The following is a 19,951-nucleotide window of genomic DNA, read 5'->3' on the forward strand; positions in this document are numbered from 1 at the left end:
ATAAAAAATTGTAATTCACCCCACCTTTTCAGAAACTAAAAAAATTGCATCGACATTTTGTTAATTTTAAATTTATCCCTCGTATTTTCGATAAACACTAATAAACTATTTTTAAGAATTAGCTTCGATTTTCAAAAGCACAAAGTTGCATACTTTTGCTCTTCAGAGCATAAAGACGCAATTTAATGGCCAATTAAAAAAATGTGAAGCTATTTAGATGCCATACACTGGTATAAAGTGCGGTAACATGTGTTGAGCTGCCATTTTGGCAGCAATACTCACTCGCACATAATATATATATAATGTGAGAAATGGAAGGAAGTTCCACTCTGTACAGGATGCTATCACAACATCAGTTTATGCTGAAAATGAAAAAGAACATTTTGAAGACAGAGCAACACAGCAAACAGATACCAAGACCGTTTTGACAGATTCTCAGCTAAACAATGTCAATCATTTATATTTATATATGGTATAGTGCCAGACCAAAAGAGATGCTTCAATTTATAAAGCTCGTGCTGCTTCTCTAAAAATATATCCATTGTTGTTTATCACAGTTTATAATCTCCATAAGCTACCCTTTTTTTCATCAATAAATCTTCTACTAGGAATAACTCGACAAGAGCAGTTACTTTTCCAAATCAGTTACAGAAAATAAAATGTGTGCTAAAAACCAAGTTATAGTTGGATAACAAAGAATATTGCTCTAATACACAATGACTTAGACGTTGGAGTGCCTTTTCTATACCATCTGGTCCTAGAATTCTTCATAGTTAAATAATAATGAAGTAACTAGCTTCCTGTTATAATGAGAATGTAATTGAAAATAGAGGGAGACAATGCCTTTAATGGGGAGAGCAGTAAGAAAAGAATGCTTATAAAATTGATCTTAATTAAGCATCCATAATGATTCCAAACACCCACTTTTGACCAGCAAGAATGAATATCAAAAAACACTTCAACATCCTATCATTGCAGTGCTATAGATTATTAGATGATTTGCCTAGCCGTATTTACAGACAACGGAGAACGAATTTCATTCCCGTGAGATATAGGGGGAAATAATAAGTGCTTAGGAAAGTTGTCCAACAGGGACAGGGTTAGACCTTTTCTTTAGTCCAACAAAAGGCTTATGATTGGTACATCGAAGGTTCCATTGTTCGATAGAATATATTTCTAGCGATTTGATTGACGATAATCAAACACAAAATCGATATTTTATTGTTTTCTTCGCACGAATGCCATGGTGTGAGCCCTTAGTGGACAAGCCAAGTTACATAAAATATATGTGATCTGGCAGACAAGAAAAGAGCTCATGTTAATATGTTAATGTCGATGGAACTTTTGTCAGGGGTAAGACTGGAAATGCACCTTTTAGCTTCAGTGGGGAATCCCATGAGCACAAGATGGTCACCAAAAGTGGCTCAACTTCATCACACTCAGACTATGCCTAAGAATGGGAGTTATTGCTTCCACAAAGTGTTACTTCTTTCTTCTTTTTTCTTCCCTTAATGAGTTTTATTTTCCCTTTAATAGACATTAATGGTGACAAATGCATGTGTGTAATGTCTAATGTTTGCCTTGAAGGCTTTGAATTTGTGAAAGTCAATCATATGCCGGTGAGAAAAGATGAAATGTTTAACGATTGCTGAGGTAGGTTAGCTGACTTTTCTTTCACACGAGCATGGTGTAATGAGTAGCTCTTTATCTTGGAATGGGATTCATGATCAAATACAATTTGCACATAAGCCAAAAGCAAAGAGAATGTCCCAAAAGTAGTCAAATGCTAGATCTCCTTATTAGGTCTTTGCAAGGACAAGAGGTTCCTTCACCAACATCTAAAGTATCCACAAAAAGCAACCATCAATTCGTTTTCTCTCTCTAGTGTGCTTCTTGTGGGCCTCTTACCAAATATCTGACAGTGACATGATTAGTGATTTCCACTGTTCTCTGCCCTGTACATCTCTGAATTCGTACTCCACTATCAATTAGTTAATCAAAATTCAAAAGAACTGAGAAAAGTTGCAGGGGGAAAAAACAACAGAACGAGCACATGAGTAGTAATATGAAGTTTGTTAGCTCACACTATGCACGGATACTCTCAAGCCTCAACATAACACCGTTAAAATATAAATCATCCTAATTACTCCATAAGTATCTAGTACAAATTATCAAAGCAGAAGTGATCCAAGACACACCCAACCATCTAATTATTGAATAATTTGAACAAATTAAGTGAAATACACCGAGATGAACCAAAAAAAGGAAGACTTGAAATTTGCAATAGCATAAATCAGCATGTTGTACTCTATTTTAGAGGTACCTTGTGTTTTCTTACATGGTTGATTGGTGTCTGCGAACCACTTCACCTACTTTCTAGAGCAACAATCTGATTAGCCAGCCTGCATAATTATACGCAATTACGAATTAGGCAACACATTCAGAGAGCAGATCAGCACGAAATTTTCAAATATGAGATTAGAATTTTCTAACCCAAACAACAACAACAATAATAATAATAATATAGCAGTATGGGAAAGCCTATTTCTTGCAAATATTTTAGAAATATGAGGTGCAAGTGCAACTTTTACTCGAGTTTTTACTTTCGAAATATGCCCCAAAGGTGCATAGCTATTTCAACATAGGGCCTAGCTGTTTTGGGTGAGGATTAGACAAGATTAAAATTCAGCTTCTATTCTTCAGTCTTTCCTGACTGCTGCTTATGGTAGAACCTGAAATTCATTCTCAAATGAAACTCCATGACAAACTAAAAATTTGAGAAAAGCTAGATTAGTACATGTCATATGTATGTACACAAACAATTAAATTCAAGATGATCAAGCCAGTTGCATTCACATCCATGCACTGGAGCCATTTACACAGATGGTGCAACAACTGTTATGGAAGACCTAACTACCTGAATTGACTTTGTTTCCTTTGGGAAGAGATGCCAGATGAGTGCTATTGATATTCTGTGCTCCAACTAGTAGAAAAACCAGAAAAGGCCCCTTAGACTGCACATTTGTGAATTGAGGTCAAAGAGGGAAAGAAAGGAAAGGGAATAAATTGGAGAGTAAAATGAACTCTCCACTTTATTCATTGCGTCCCTCCCTTCATCTCTAAGATTGCAAATCACAAATGCACCTTAGGCACAGGGTAAGCAAGCTTTTCATTTCGCAACATAGACTAATGAAAAAACTGAAAAAAAAGGGGGGGGGGGGGGGGAAAGGGGGCAAATGATTTATATCTACATGTACTTTGTTACAGGGAGGGAGAACAGCATTATATTAACAGGTTGTAAACTCTATTGATCACTATCTTGCACAATACCCTGCTTGCTTCAGTTTGAACTATATCGTTTTTGAAATAACAAATGTCTCTTTGATGGATCCTTTGGCTTATTTTTTATCTGTGCTTGACGGTGTTATGCCCAGTACTGCATGCGGAAGAAAGTTGATCACCACAGATGTGTAGTTAACAAATTAAGGTTGTAAAGAACAACAAAATTCAACAACTCAAGATGGATTAACACGCAGTACACTTTAATGTAGCAGGCAAACAAAGAGAATAACAAACCTGTACTCCATGTACACTATCCCTTTTGCACCTGACAAGGTGCTCATTGATGTTTGAGAACGACGGGCACCATGAAGAGCTATTTCATCTGTATCTTCTTCTAGTTGTTCCGATCCAACAGCATCATCACCAGCATTCAATACCAGATAGATGGGCGTCAGTTGTTTTCCTTGGAAAAAATTTGAATCCAATTCTAAACAGAATGAAAATGGAGACCTTTGCAAGAAGTGCAAGTTGATCCTCAAGATGATAATAGCTCAAACGAAGCCCTTCATCAGATGGAGGCAAGCTTGTAATTACCTGTCAAGTATAATCAAAAGCTAAGCATATACCAACTAAAATCTTGGTAAAACACTTCCGATGGCCAAGATGAATTGCAATTGATATAGCATGGCAATTATGCAACACTTAATGAAACATTTTCTAAAAAATTGGGCAATTATGCAACATTTTCTAGGAGAATTGGAAAGAAAAAAAAGAACGAGCCCCTGTATTAATATTCAGACTTTGATTTTATATATAGTTTTGTTACCTACATTTACTTTTCACCAAACACGGCATAGCATAAACAAGCAATCAGATTGATAGGAGTCATGGCATAGTTAGACTTTGGCACGTTTAGAATGTGTAATGTGCTTTCTGTTAATTCAGTTAGGCTGTTAATTCTGTTAGGCTCCACTTCCCCCTTTCAGTTAGTCAGTTAGTTACTAGAAGGTACTGGAAGCTTCACTGCTCAGTCCAGCTCACTGCTCAGTCTCATTCCATATAAATAATCCTCCTCATCACCTTGTAACAGCAGCTTTGTAATTCAACTCTCAGTTCAATCAATGAGATCCCTTCTCTTCTCTGTTTTCTCTGTTGTCTTTCTCTATCCACTCTTCGTCTGATTCTTCTCCTTCAAGATCACCCTCTCTGGTCTGGTACCTTTCATGGTATCAGAGCATATGGTGCCATAACTTCCGCAAGATCCAAATCACAAGAACAAGAAAATCAAAGCCACACACAATGGCTCAGGGATTCATCGCAACACCAATTTCAATGAAGCTGGATGAGGACAACTTTCTGCAGTGGAAAGATCAAGCATTCTCGACAATTGAAGGAAATGATATGCTGAGTCACGTCACAGGAAAGGGAATTCCTCAACAGTATATAGTTATAGATGATGAAACGGATGCAGTGTTGAATCCACAATATCAACAGTGGAAAAGGCAGGATGCGTTACTCAAATCTTGGCTCTTAGCCTCAATGAGCAAGCCATTCACTACATGAATGGTTGGTTGCACCTACACGCATCAGGTGTGGAAGAGATTGGAGGATCATTTCGCTTCTCAGATCAAGGCAAAGGTAATGCAACTGAAGCACAAACTCAGCACATTTCAGATCGGAGCATCAGTGACAGTATGTGCTTTCGATTAAAGGTGCAATTGATGCACTAGTCTCTATTGGAGAGTCAATCAATGAGAGTGATCATGTAAATGCAATCCTGCATGGCCTCACTGAGTATTCCTATACACCTCTGTGCTAGCAAGAGCTCAAAGCATAACAGTGGCTGAGCTAGAGGCGTTATGACTTGCACATGAGAGCATGCTTTCTAGGTTCAGGAAGCCAGAACCGTTTGTCCAAGCCAACATTGCTCAATTTGGAAGAGGAAACTTCAGAGGCAGCTTTCGAGGAAGAGGAGGAAGGATGTTTAGAGGAGGCAGAGGTGCCTTCATTGTAGGAAGATTTGCTCAAGATCCCTCGATACAGGAACAGTTTCAAGCTGGTAGAGGTCAATTCAATAGAGGAGGAAGAGTGCACAACACAAGAGGTTATATGAATGACAGACCTCAGTGTCAAGTTTGCAACAAACTAGGCCATACAACAAGGACTTGCTGGTATAGGTACAGCGAAGATCCTTATGAAGGAGATTATGAAAATGGAGGATACAGTAATGAAAGTTACAGCAGTGGAAACAACCAGGCTTACAATAATGAAAGATACACTAGTAGAGATGGAAATAATTCTGGTACAGCAACCAGGTCTCTCAACAGATTTCTCAGCCTCATGCAAATTTTTGCAATGTCCTAGCAACACCTGCCACAGTTCAGGATCCAAGCTGATATTCTGATTCAGGGGCTACGCATCACATGATTCATAATGAGCAGAATCTGTTAGAGAAGGAGGAGTATTGTGGCAATGAACAAGTCATAGTTGGTAATGGAACAGATTTGCATATCCCTCAAACACATTTCAACCACATTGGAGCCAAAAGATCCGTCGCCATATTTCAGCGTCACAAGGTCAATTATACCATCAAACTTCAATATTCGTAGGTCCAAAAAGCCAAATAACATCATTTCGCAACATAAGGGTCAAGCATATCATCATATCCGATTATTTCAGGTCATAGGGATCCTTCATCACAATTCAATTTCGTAGAGCCACGCATCATTGTATCCGATTTTATCGGGTTATAGGGCCTAAGATCCTTCATCACAATCCAATTTTGCAGAGCCACATATTATCATCATTACAATTTTATCCAGTCATAGGGACTCATCCTTCATCACAAATTCACAATCCACAAGGCCACACATGTCATTACATTTCAATATGATTGGACAGAAAAAGCCAACTAAATAACCCTTCCACACTTTTTATTTTTTCTAGGATCATAAGCATCATGAACATTATTGCACAAATTTACCATCAACAAATCATTACACAACTTTTTCAAGGGAAAAAATCTTATCTAATCCACATAGTAAAAAAAATTCATCACAAAAAAATTGAAACAATTCTACGACAAATTCTTTTCCCAAATGACTCAAGCATACAAGGTGCAAGGTAGAATTGAAATAAATTCAAACTCCAGAGTCCCATCCAAATCATAAAAATGGAAGAGAAAATTGTGCATCCCAGAACTTCCAAATCCAAATGGCAAAACTCAGTTGCCCGTAATTCAATAACAGAAAAATAGTTGGGGAAATAAAGAGAAACCAACCTTTCCAAAACCAACTCATCCCCAAGATAATAAAAAGATAGCACCAATAATCGAAAGCAAACCTTTTTTCTTTTCTAAGATATGAATATATTCCATAAGAGCAACGATTTGCACAAATTTTGTAAAACACAAATTGACAATGAATTCAGTCATTCAATTATTTTCTGTTTATCCATAACATTTTTCAACAAAATAATTATCTCAATGTGTTTGGCAATCAATAAGAAAAACCATAATTAACTGAACTGTTCTGATAAATTTCAAAGCATGAACAAAAGCACATCAGAGAGGAAATACTATTTTGGAGTCAAGAGATCCATCACCACATTCCAACCACATTGGGGACGAGAAACCCTTCACCAAATTTTAAGGTCATAAGGTCAATTATACCATCAAACTTCAATATTCATGGGTCAAAAAAGGGAAAATAACATCATTTTGCAACATAAGGGTCAAGCATATTATCATATCCGATATATTCGGGTCATAGGGAATAAGATCCTTCGCCATAATTCGATTTCATAGGGCCACGCATCATGTATCCGATATTTTAGGGTCATAGGGACTATGATCCTTCATCACAATTCAATTCCATAGGACCACACATTATTGTATCCGATTTTCTTGAGACATAGGGACTAAGATACTTTGCCACAATTCAATTTCATAGAGCCACATTATCCGATTTTATCGGGTCATAGGGACTAAAATCTTTCATCACAATTCATAGGGACACATATATCGTTACATTTCAATATCATTGGACAGAAAAACCCAAGTATATTACCCTTCCACACATTTCAGTTTTCAAGGGTCACAAGAATCATGAAAACTATCGCACAATTTTACCGTCAACAATTCATTACACTACTTTTTCAAGGGACAAAATCTTATTTGATCCACATAGTAAAAAAATTCATTGCAAAAGAATTGAAACAATTCTGCAACTAAGTTTGTCCTGCTATAAAAGTCAATCATATATCATTCTGCAACAAATTCTTTTCCCAAATGGCTCAAACATACATTGTGCAAAGTAGAATTGAAATAAATTCAAAGTCCAGAGTCACATCCATCTCATAAAAAGAAGAGAGAAAAAACAGGACATCCCAGAACTATCAAATGGCAAAACTCAGTTGCCCGTAATTCAATAGCAGAAAAATAGTTTGGGAATTTAAGAAAAACCAACTTCTCCAAAACCAATTCATTCCCAAGATAATCAAAAACTAACATCACAATAAAAAAGCAAACCCTTTTTCTTTTCTCGGACTTGAATATATTCCATAACAGCAATGATTTGCACAAAAAAAACCATCTTTACAATGGACCCCGACGTTAAGTAGCAAAATGCAAAAGATTTGAACGGAAAAACATCTTTATAAAGAGAACCAACAAAAAAAAGGGAATGCTTTTTATTGCTGTATCAAAGTCCTGCAAGTGTTGAGCTAGACTCATACTTTCTATTGCTGTATCAAAGTCTTGGACAATTAGGCAGCTCGATGTCAACAATGCTTTCCTTCATGGTGACTTAACAGAGGAAGTCTACATGAAATAGCCTCCTGGCTATGAGCAAGGAGATCCCTCATTGGTGTGTAAGTTCACCAAAGCTCTCTATGGGTTGAAACAAGCCCCAAGAGAGATTGGCTTTGAGGCCACAAAGTCTAATATCTCAGTCTTCTTTCAGGAACTCAGTGGACTAAAGACCTATGTGCTTGTGTATGTTGATGATATCATAGTAACTGGGGAGTCTCCAGAGCTCGTGAAGGATGTCATAGCAAAAATGAATGATAAGTTTGCCTTGAAGGACATGGGAGACCTTCACTATTTTCTTGGAATTCAAGTAAACAAAACCTGTGATGGAGGGCTGGTGCTTACTCAACAAAAGTACATCAGTGAAGTCCTAAAGGAAGCTGGCATGGTGGGCTGTGCACCCTGTCACACTCCCTTGCCCTCCACAGTAAAGATCACAACTCTTGGAGGATCAAGCTTCTTTGATCCACAGCTGTACAGGTCAATCATTGGCAGCTTGCAATACTTAACAATAACCAGGCCTGAAATATGCTACAGAGTCAACAAACTGTCACAGTTTGTCCAAGCTCCCTTAGAGTCTCATTGGAAATTAGTCAAACGAGTACTAAGGTAACTCAGTGGGACATCTAGCTATGGCTTGCATCTAAAACGGGAGACTTCCTTGGGGATAACTACAGTGACTCGGATTGGGTTGGAGACCCAGATGATGGGAAATCCACCAGTGGCTACTGTATTTTTCTTGGGGCAAATCTAATCTCCTAGACATCAAAAAAGCAGACAGTGGTAACTAGATCCAGCACTAAAGCTGAGTACAGGAGTATGGCAGAGACAGTAGCAGAGCTGACTTGGATAAAGACTATGATGAGGGAGCTGCTGCATCCTCCACCAGAAGCACCAATGCTATACTGTGATAACTTGAGTGCTGTCCTACTTACTGCTAATCCCATTCTGCACTCCAAGTCTAAGCATTTTGAAATAGACTTACATTTTGTTCGTGACCATGTTAATAGCAAGGCAATCCGGATCAGCGACATTCCAGGCTCAGTACAAATAGCAGACATTCTCACAAAGGCAGTACCCTCTGAGAGCTTTCTTCACTTTCGGGGCAAGTTGAGTGTTCACAATCAGCAGCAAATCACTGGTCCAAATGACAACAACTCGAGGTGATGATGATGCTAGGCGTCAACCAGTGTTTTAGCAGTCAAGTCAACAAAGGCATATAACTAGAGATGATGATAGGAGTCATGGCATAGTTAGATTTTGGCACATTTAGAATGTGTAATGTGCTTTCTGTTAATTCAGTTAGGCTGTTAATTCTGTTAGGCTCCACTTCCCCCTTTCAGTTAGTCAGTTAGTTACTAGAAGGTACTGGAAGCTTCACTGCTCAGTCCAGCTCACTGCTCAGTCTCATTCCATATAAATAATCCTCCTCATCACCTTGTAACAGCAACTTTGTAATTCAACTCTTAGTTCAATCAATGAGATCCCTTCTCTTCTCTGTTTTCTCTGTTCTCTTTCTCTATCCACTTTTCGTCTGATTCTTCTCCTTCAAGATCACCCTCTGTGGTCTGGTACCTTTCACAGATGATAGCAGATAACAATACACCACAAGGAAGCTTAATTTCATCCAAGTGTACTTCAGCATCGTACACCTTACTCATAGTTGTCAAGTATACTTCATGGATATAACCATTATAAAATAAATATATTATCAAAAGGAACTTTTGGGACATTCCAAATTATTATAAGTCAATTCTTAGAAAACTTGCATCCTAACAAACCAACATTGGAATAGAGTAAAACAATTGAGCAATCTTTCAAGAAAAATAACTACAACTGCAAAAAGTTGGGAACATAAAATTAAAAAGAAATTACCTTAAAGCTATAACCTTGATCAATTAAAAATTGTTATCTCTTAATTGAGTAATACATCTCCTGCAAATCCAAGCAATGAAAAAGGTACATTACACCACAATTCCTAATTCTATAAGTTTGTCATGATTCTTTGATTAAAAAATACAAAGCCCGGCATAAAACGAATGCTTACCTGGGTATCTGTTGACACAAGCGAATAAAAAAATGCGTCATACTCCTCTTTACCACCTGCCATCCTATCTTGAGGTTTTCCCTGATTTAATTGATTTATTTGAAAATAAAATTATCAGCCATTACATAGGCACACACAATAACTCATTGAAGACAAAATGACTATACAAAGGGCAGATAACTTCCTACTTTTCTCAACAACATTTTAAGTTTAAAATCTTCCATATGGTAGGTTCACGGGCAACGATTTTAAGTGGTGCTTGCAAATTATTCATAAAATACGTAATCATAGCTGCCCCAATAAGTTAAGTAATAATAGTATTACATGTGGAGGAAGTTCAGAAACTAACCTTTGCCCTGAGAATATACCCCCTAAACATTGGGCTTCTTGACGCCTTGAACCGGCATGAGAAGGGATTTGAATTATTAAATTTGCTTCAGGGATATCAATAGAGTTGTCACCCACCTGAAAATTTTAGAGAGGTGCTAGGATTAGATCATTGTATGTTATTCTGTACAATTAAAAAGGAAATCGCACATAATATATCAATAATATCAAACAGGCAGCATTGAGGCAGACAACTATAAAACATACTAGATCTTTTATAAAACCAATCAATACAACAAAACTTGCAAAAATACATCAGTTCGAACTTGACATTCATCAAGGTCGATAGGATGGACCTACCAACATATGCTTTGACATATCCAAGCAGAATAAAGCAGATAATTCTCAAAATGGAAGTATAGGAAAATGGGAAAAGACCTTGGAAAGGAAAATAGTGTTGACGTCTTTGCTAGTTTTGAAGGCTTGAAGAATTTTTGTCCGCTCGACATGGCTGCAGATAACACATCAGAATATAAGGTACCGTAGAAAGAGAACCACAAATTATATATATAGTAATAATATATGTCAACAGCACCTAGTAGCAGTATATATCATAGGCTTGTGGAGTTTCATGGCATACTCAGTGAGAGCAAAATTTATGTCTATTTAAGAATTCAAGCCAGAAGGATACAACCATAATTTAGCATGACAACCTCATCCATGAGGAGCAATCCCTATTCCCTATTTTTTATTTCTTCAATGATCTTGTCTGATTCTTCAGACAGTTTACCAGTAAAAGCAATCATATTATATGTTGTCACAACATTTCCAGCATTACCATGGAATCTCTCTTTGCTATCAGATGTTATTTGTTCATCACGGATAGTTGACCAAAGTTTAAACTAAAAAGGCCACTGATCTACAGAGACGGCATTTGTTGCCAAACAAAGGCAGCTCTTTTTTATCCGGCAAGCTGCAGAAACACCAACTAGGGACTTTCCAGCGCCACGTGGGAGAACTATTATACCAGATCTTGCTCTACCTGGGAGGAAGACAATAAAATTGCAGCCAGAAGTAATTTAATTTTCAATATGCACTTATGTTGCTGAAGTCATTCTAATCCAAACCCCATACAGCCACACCACAAGCCAATTATCTCTAAGCAGTTTTTTTAAACTAAAAACATAAACATACCAACTCATAAATTTCCATAAAATAAATAACCAAATATTTTCTTGGGTAAAAACTAATGCATATAGATTAAATATATACCTACTACAAATCATCCAAACGCCATACCACTAGCTCATTACATGAGGTTTCCAAGTGAGGAAGGACCATTGATAGGCTTGCACACTGCAAAAATATGTTCCAAGGTGTGTATGTTTCCTTTACTTCAATTTTTGTCATAATACACTGCATGGTTTAACAGTGGTCCCGAATATTGTAGTCTTCAAAATACACAGAAAGATGGAATATTATTTTTTATATCTCAAGTCAAACAACTCAAGAAGTCAGATCGATCAATTCTAAAAAACAACTGATGGGTGCTCATAGAGTTTAACATGTTAAGAGGAACTGTAAAGATTTTTTTATTTTTTATTTTTTAACTAGAGAGGAAATTTAAAGATACATGTGCATGCAAAATATATCAGCATTACCATTTCCAAACATTTTACTAAGGCTCTTCTCTTGATGTGGTCGAGGTTGTGCTTGAGGCTTTAGTTCCATGTCAATGTCTGGATTCACCTGCACCATTAAAACAGGGTAACTGCATGAGCAGCAGATAAACTAATTTAAAGTCCAAAGCCATAAAGTTGCAATGCTTGGCATATATAAACATATTGATTATGATCCAGAAAAATTATAATCACTGTATCATTTCTGAAGTCATACACCTCCAACATGGGATAATTTAATACATTTAGCAAGCACCGTTGCTTTACCATTTCAACCTACATACAAATATAATATATGATTTGAAGCAACTGCAACAATTCTATCCTGTTTTCTAATAACAATCTAACCAAATATTCAAATTAGCTTTCGTTACATTTGCAATGACAATCTCAACTTTCTTATAAGCACTGAACATGTGAAGGATTTTGACACCTCATATACTCAATTTTTGCCTTCTTATATTCAAAATAATCAATTTATTGCATTAATTTAGGACATGAATGACATATAATCTGGCACCATTATGTTCCAAGTCTTGCTATATGCAGTCAGGTTGAGAAAACAAATGGATTAAGGTGCTCAAAAAAGAAATATCACATTCCTTTTTACAGCTTGACCAATGTTACCTGAGAAGGATCAATTTCAAATGAATGAGCTTCTTTATCTTCAGCTACAGCTGCTACTTCTGCTTCATCGAACAACTCATCGTGAGTGCCTTCAATTTCACCTGCTGCTTTGCTGATTGTAAATCCATTCCCATTTGTACCCCACAAAAATAAAAATCAATACTGAATTTGAGTTTCACCTATATATGGGGAAGAGGAAGAAAAACAAATACACGAAGAAAGACATAATATACAATCATAGCAATTTTGGCAAACCAAAGTCACCCAAATATATTAAACAGAAAGAAAATCCGATCACGCACCTCAGAAACAATCCTTGCTCTAGATATAGTTTTATCCCTGAGCAATGTCTTCAAGACCTGCAAAAATTTGAAGTATGAACCGCATAAGATCTGAAAAAAGCATTTGCAGAAATTGCTTGCTAGGGGCATCCGACATTTCTACATGCCTCAGGAACAGGAGATTCAACAAAGTAGCTGTTCTTCTTAAGCACCGGCTTCACTTTGCCATAATTTGCAGTGGAATCATGTATAAACTTAATCATCTCTTTGGGAAGCTTGGTCTTGGACAACTTGGTCAAAACATTTATGATTGTTTCTGTTTCCGGACCTACTGAAACCGCGGCATACAAGGAGTGCGGAGTAAGGTTGTACTCATGCATTGACTCCGGTCTGTGCAGCACCAATCGTTTAACACAACATTGCATATTTGTACTGGAATCATCATCTTTTTATATATTCCAATAACAAGGAACCTGCAGACAGGTTCGGTGATGGCAATGAGAAAATCGTAAGCATGCTTGTACAAGGGAGAGGGCGATTTAGGTTATCTGGTTTCAACTCCAATTTGCTAAAATATTTGGTTCTACCATCTGATTCACGCCAAAAACCCCTCAACCCTAGAGTAGGGTTGCATGAAATTGAAAATTGGACGGTGAATGAAGATTACCGTCATCGTCAATGCTTTTTTCGCCATCTCCCTGTTTGAAACAATGTAAGCAAAACAGCAGAAGTTTGCGAGAATGAAAGAAACGAACTGATATCAGAGATGTAGGAGAGAATTAACGGCTTTCGCGGTTTTCTGTTTCTTGGAGGGTCGACCTTTTTCACCTGAGAATACCAAAACACTAAAAGAAGAGAAAAAGAAACGGTGTGATTACGGTGCATTTCAATGGAATTGGCGGCAGGATAAGAAAATCAGGAAAGCTAGAATGAAGGGTGAAAACTGAAAAGTGCCGTGTTCCATTAGATATCCTCCTTTTCTTGACAATGAACCAACTACAGTTACTAATGAAATAGCCAGAACGAAGACAGTAGAAACTAGAAACAAAACTGACAAATGACAATGAATTTTCCGACAGAAAATGTCTGCGTATTTAATATTTATACTATTGAATTTTGGCGGGGAAGACGGTGTTGGTCGCGCTCGTGTCCTACAAACGGGCCGATGACAACATGGGCCGGTCCGGCCCAAAAACACTAACTAATGCGAGGGGAGTATGAAGCTATCTGAAGATATCTTAATCCACTTATTCATTGCTATATTTCCTTCTTTCCAATAATGTCAGTTTAACAAATCAAATAAACTTTAGGTCTAAAATAACCAAATAGACTAAAGGCCAGTGACTTGTATAACAGCTGTCATGAGTATGAAGCTAAAACCATTATCAAACTTTCCACTTTTGGTCTTTCTTGGTATGATACAATGATTCTTACAAAAATTCAGAATAATAAAAAGGAATCTAACTGTTGTATGATCTTTATCCAAGAAAAAAGAAGGAATTCAATGCATATATAAATCAAAATCTATAGTCTGATTGGAGGATGCTTTGAACTTTATGAATATATACACTGGCATGTCATCATGTATGCTATGTTGGTTCTCTTTGTAACAGTATTTTTCAAAGTCAATCTGGTATAAGTTGGCACCTCGCAGATGCATTTCAACATCAATGTCAATCTAAGGGAGAGAAAAAGAGAAAGAAAAAGAGGACGTGTGATGTCTAAAGCATATCTATTAATAGATTATGTATGGTTTAATGCATGGACATATTTTTGGTGTCACCCATGCTATGCATATGTCTTTGCTTTCAAGAGGGTAATTTGTTAGCCACTGTATCAGAAAGTAGGGTATGCAATCCTTTTCAACTTAGCAATCCATAGAAACACCTCCAAGACAATGCCATGTGATCCTTTATCACTCATCAAAAATAATTTCAGTTGGAAATTGATTTGAAGATTCCCTACTTCCCTTAGCATCTATATATACCAAATTTCTTGGGGTTCTAAATTAACACAAGTCATTTGCATCCTCAAGTATCCTAACTCAAATACTTATTTCTCATACAAGTTCTTTGAAAAAACCACTATACAACATGGATTTCCGTATTCCAAGTATTAAAAGGGCAACAAAAACAATTTCCAAGGGAATTGATATACCAAAAGGCTACCTTGCAGTCTATGTTGGAGACAACATGAGGCGGTTCGTGATTCTGATATCATACTTGAACCAACCTTCATTTCAAGAATTGTTGAGTCAAGTTGAAGAAATATGGATATGATCATCCAATGAGTGGTCTCATAATTCCGTGCAATGAGGATGACTTTCTAAACATCGATTCTCACTTGAATGGGATGTAGATCATGTTATTAGGATGTAGATAAATTAGTTGAGACATATTTGTACAGAAGGCACTTCATTCTTTTTCTTATGGACACTTTCCATTTTGCTTTCATTCCTATGGAATTGTAAAAAAGATTTTCCGAATGAGAAAGTAGTTATGGCAAGATAGTATTGCAAATTAAAACACTTGTTGCTATTGTTATATCTCAATTCTCTAATGAACTAACTCGTTCAAATGAGATACTGAACAAGTGAATATAGACGATCAGTCGAACAAAAATGAATGGTTCTTGCAAAAATTAAGTTCCAAAGGAAAACTTATTATATATCTGTTTTAGAGAATGCTAGTATGCTCTTCTCCCTTCCACTCTTTCTGAATGTAGTGTTGTCTTCTAATTAAAATAATTCACTACACGTCCAAAAAAATAATAATAATTCACTCCTAGACTCTAATTGTTTTGATCAATTAATCATACAATTTGTTAATGTCCTACCCACAGCTAGCCATTTAGGCCATTGTCTTGGCTTGGAACCTATAAGACACCTTAAGTAGGTTTCCAAGCATTTATTGACAACCCATGTTGACCTTCCATTTGTGGATGATAAGTTCAACTCATCTTGAGGGTGGTCCCACCTTCCTTAAACTCATCCTAAAATTTTCTCTTGAATAATTTATCTCGAACAATTGAATTTAGAAAACCATGAAGTTGCACCACTTCTTTGGCAAACAAATCAACTACTTCCTTGACTGTGTAAAGGTATGCTAGACTAAAAAAATGAACATATTTAATCATCCTATTCACAACCACCAAAATAGTGTCTATTTCCAAAGCCAATGTAGTCCCCCAATGTAGTCCATAGATACATCAGACCAAACATTTATGGGAATTGGTAATGGTTATAACAGGCTAGCAAGTAACAATGTCTGGTGCTTATTCCTTCGGCAGACCTCACATTCTTTGATGTATTGCAGAATTTTTCTTTTCATCCCTTCCCAATACATCACTCCAGAAATTCTCTTGTAGGTCCGAAAGTATCCAAAATGTTCACCTACATTTGTATCATGAAATTCTTTGAAATAATTAGAAGACAAAGGAAGAATCTTTCCGTTCCTAATGATGAGACCATTTGCTCTCTCTCTTTTATCTTCTATTTCTTTTTTTGCATTAATTTTCTCAGGGCATTCAACAGTTTGGATATGATCATCTCAAGGGAGGTCTGAACAATTCCTTGCAGTGAAGATGTATTCCACCAACTCACATCTCCCTCGAGCTAAGACTGATGAAGAATCTTAGACTCTCTGAGACTAATTGACATAGATTAGCATACATGTTGTCATAATAGATTAGTATAGAGAATTGGAATGACAAATTCAAAGAGTGTGTAATGTTTTTTTTTTTTTTTTTTTTGTATAAACAAATTGACAATGAATTCAATCACTCAAATTGTTTTTTGTTTATCTATAACATCTTTCAATTATCTCGAAGCAATTAGCAGCCTATATATGCAAATTTACTTGCATGAGAAAAACTAGATTTGGCTTTTCTAATAAATTTCAAGCATGAGCAGAACACATCAAAGAAAGAAAACTCTATTTTGGAACCAAGTGATCTTTCACCATTTCAACTTCATATAGTCAACTATACCATCAAACTTCAATATTCATAGGTCCAAAAAGCCAAATAACATCATTTCGCTAACATAAGGGTCAAGCATATCATCATATCCGATTATTTCAGGTCATAGGGATCCTTCATCACAATTCAATTTCGTAGAGCCACACATCATTGTATCCGATTTTATCGGGTCATAGAGCCTAAGATCCTTCATCACAATCCAATTTTGCAGAGCCACATATTATCATCATTACAATTTTATCCAGTCATAGGGACTGATCCTTCATCACAAATTCACAATCCATAAGGCCACATATGTCATTACATTTCAATATGATTGGACAGACAAGCCAACTAAACAACCCCTTCCACACTTTTTATTTTTCTAGGATCATAAGCATCATGAACATTATTGCACAATTTTACCATCAACAAATCATTACACAACTTTTTCAAGGGAAAAAATCTTATCTAATCCACATAGTAAAAAAAATTCATCACAAAAGAATTGAAACAATTCTGCAACAAATTCTTTTCCCAAATGGCTCAAGCATACAAGGTGCAAGGTAGAATTGAAATAAATTCAAACTCCAGAGTCCCATCCAAATCATAAAAATGGAAGAGAAAATTGTGAATCCCAAAACTTCCAAATCCAAATGGCAAAATTCAGTTGCCCATAATTCAATAACAGAAAAATAGTTGGGGAAATAAAGAGAAACCAACCTTTCCAAAACCAACTCATCCCCAAGATAATGAAAAGATAGCACCAATAATCGAAAGCAAACCTTTTTTCTTTTCCAAGATATGAATATATTTCATAAGAGCAACGATTTGCACACAAAATTTTGTAAAACACAAATTGACAATGAATTCAGTCATTCAATTATTTTCTGTTTATCCATAACATTTTTCAACAAAATAATTATCTCAATGTGTTTGGCAATCAAAGCTACTTGCAATAAGAAAAACCATAATTAACTGAACTGTTGTGATAAATTTCAAAGCATGAACAAAAGCACATCAGAGAAAGGAAATACTATTTTGGAGTCAAGAGATCCATCACCACATTCCAACCACATTGGGGACGAGAAACCCTTCACCAAATTTTAAGGTCATAAGGTCAACTATACCATCAAACTTCAATATTCATGGGTCAAAAAAGGGAAAATAACATCATTTTGCAACATAAGGGTCAAGCATATTATCATATCCGATATATTCGGGTCATAGGGAATAAGATCCTTCGCCATAATTCGATTTCATAGGGCCACGCATCATGTATCCGATATTTTAGGGTCATAGGGACTATGATCCTTCATCACAATTCAATTCCATAGGACCACACATTATTGTATCCGATTTTCTTGAGACATAGGGACTAAGATACTTTGCCACAATCCAATTTCATAGAGCCACATTATCCGATTTTATCGGGTCATAGGGACTAAAATCTTTCATCACAATTCATAGGTTCAGGTCATACGGACTAAAATCCTTCATCACAATTCATAGGGACACATATATCGTTACATTTCAATATCATTGTACAGAAAAAGCCAAGTATATTACCCTTCCACACATTTCAGTTTTCAAGGGTCACAAGAATCATGAAAACTATCGCACAATTTTACTGTCACCAAATCATTACACTACTTTTTCAAGGTACAATCTTATTTGATCCACATAGTAAAAAAATTCGTTGCAAAAGAATTGAAACAATTCTGCAACTAAGTTTGTCCTGCTGTAAAAGTCAATCATATATCATTCTGCAACAATTTTTTTTCCCAAACGGCTCAAACATACATTGTGCAAAGTAGAATTTAAATAAATTCAAAGTCTAGAGTCACATCCATCTCATAAAAAGAAGAGAGAAAAAACAGGACATCCCAGAACTATCAAATGGCAAAACTCAATTGCCCGTAATTCAATAGCAGAAAATTGTTTAGGAATTTAAGAAAAACCAACTTTTCCAAAACCAATTCATTCCCAAGATAATCAAAAACTAACATCACAATAAAAAAGCAAACCCTTTTTCTTTTCTCGGACTTGAATATATTCCATAACAGCAATGATTTGCACAAAAAAAAAATCCATCTTTACAATGGACCCCGACGTTAAGTAGGAAAATGCAAAAGATTTGAACAGAACCAACAAAAAAAAGAAGGGGGGGGGATCCATCCCATTACCGAAACGTGCAGATAATAGAGTTTCTTCTCCCACCATTGTTGATTCATACGTTCTTAAAACCCTAATCAAGTAGATTTTGCAAAAGCACCAATTTCCCTCGTTTTCACCGTTGAAATTTTGTTGAACCGAGCCTCCGAGTTCACCCACAGTAGAGTGTTGATCCCATTATTCAAAGTAATAGCAGAGAAAGAAAGAACCCAACAATGGAGAAAGAATAGGGGAAAATAAAGAACAATAATACCACATAAAACCAACTTTAAGAGGAACATAAACCGCTTACTGAGAAATCACAACCAGCGTAGGAACTAGGTAGTATTGAGAAGAGAGTTTCGCATTCTTATATAGGGTGCCAATAGCGGTGTTTTACGCTTTAGTGGATCCTATGCATGTGTGTAGACCTTTAATAATTATAATTATAATTTTTTAATTCTGTGTAATCTTTTTTTTTTTTTCCTTTTGTCGGTCAATGACTAGTTGACTTATGCATTTATGTAATTAGTATAGGAAGGCCTTTCTTTTTTTTTTTTTTCTGTTGGAGTTATTCACTATCAAAAGTAATTAATTTACAAAGTAATATTGATAAAGTGGTAAAATAAAAAATTAAGTACTTTTATATTAAAATAACATATAAATATAATTACCTGTGTCATGTACGTAATAAGATTGAAATTATAATTTTAAATTATTTTTAAAAATTAATTTGAATTATAATAATTTGATTAATAAAAAAATAATATGTTATGTATTGTTTGATTTT

At 36.0% G+C, this 19,951-nt stretch overlaps 1 protein-coding gene across 15 annotated transcripts; it reads right to left on the reverse strand.

Moving 5' to 3' along the window:
* Positions 1 to 844: 844 nt before the first annotated feature.
* LOC112732674 (general transcription and DNA repair factor IIH helicase/translocase subunit XPB1-like) lies at positions 845 to 14,124 on the reverse strand. Of its 15 annotated transcripts, none has more exons than XM_072212258.1 (17): positions 13,718 to 14,124; positions 13,218 to 13,523; positions 13,072 to 13,128; positions 12,770 to 12,881; positions 12,125 to 12,212; positions 11,736 to 11,819; positions 10,902 to 10,974; positions 10,486 to 10,601; positions 10,137 to 10,217; positions 9,965 to 10,024; positions 3,793 to 3,876; positions 3,577 to 3,676; positions 2,918 to 3,436; positions 2,604 to 2,732; positions 2,324 to 2,402; positions 1,372 to 1,965; positions 845 to 1,293 (listed from the first exon to the last, which is right to left on the reverse strand). In XM_072212258.1, exons 6-10 carry the CDS (start codon positions 11,747 to 11,749, stop codon positions 9,988 to 9,990), a joined length of 321 nt encoding a protein of 106 aa, XP_072068359.1. In that variant the 5' UTR covers positions 11,750 to 11,819; positions 12,125 to 12,212; positions 12,770 to 12,881; positions 13,072 to 13,128; positions 13,218 to 13,523; positions 13,718 to 14,124; the 3' UTR covers positions 845 to 1,293; positions 1,372 to 1,965; positions 2,324 to 2,402; positions 2,604 to 2,732; positions 2,918 to 3,436; positions 3,577 to 3,676; positions 3,793 to 3,876; positions 9,965 to 9,987. The 15 variants fall into 15 exon arrangements, with proteins under 15 accessions (XP_072068359.1, XP_072068355.1, XP_072068357.1 ...); XM_072212254.1 differs by adding an exon at positions 11,302 to 11,505 and having other exon boundaries at positions 2,604 to 3,436; positions 3,577 to 3,673; positions 11,736 to 11,914; XM_072212256.1 differs by lacking the exon at positions 845 to 1,293 and adding an exon at positions 11,302 to 11,505 and having other exon boundaries at positions 1,522 to 1,965; positions 3,577 to 3,673; positions 11,736 to 11,914; positions 13,806 to 14,122.
* Positions 14,125 to 19,951: the final 5,827 nt, after the last annotated feature.

This window comes from Arachis hypogaea, chromosome 13 (genome assembly GCF_003086295.3).
Source record: "Arachis hypogaea cultivar Tifrunner chromosome 13, arahy.Tifrunner.gnm2.J5K5, whole genome shotgun sequence".
Classification (NCBI taxonomy): domain Eukaryota; kingdom Viridiplantae; phylum Streptophyta; class Magnoliopsida; order Fabales; family Fabaceae; genus Arachis; species Arachis hypogaea.

Bases quoted from the DNA above. Each gene is read 5' to 3' on its own strand.
- LOC112732674 (XM_072212249.1), bottom strand. From the start codon at position 13,475: ATGCAATGTTGTGTTAAACGATTGGTGCTGCACAGACCGGAGTCAATG. The intron at 13,129-13,217 runs GCATGTAGAAAT...AAATTTTTGCAG, and splicing joins TTGAATCTCCTGTTCCTGAG to GTCTTGAAGACATTGCTCAG. The intron at 12,949-13,071 runs GTGCGTGATCGG...CCCCATATATAG, and splicing joins GAGCAAGGATTGTTTCTGAG to GTGAAACTCAAATTCAGTAT.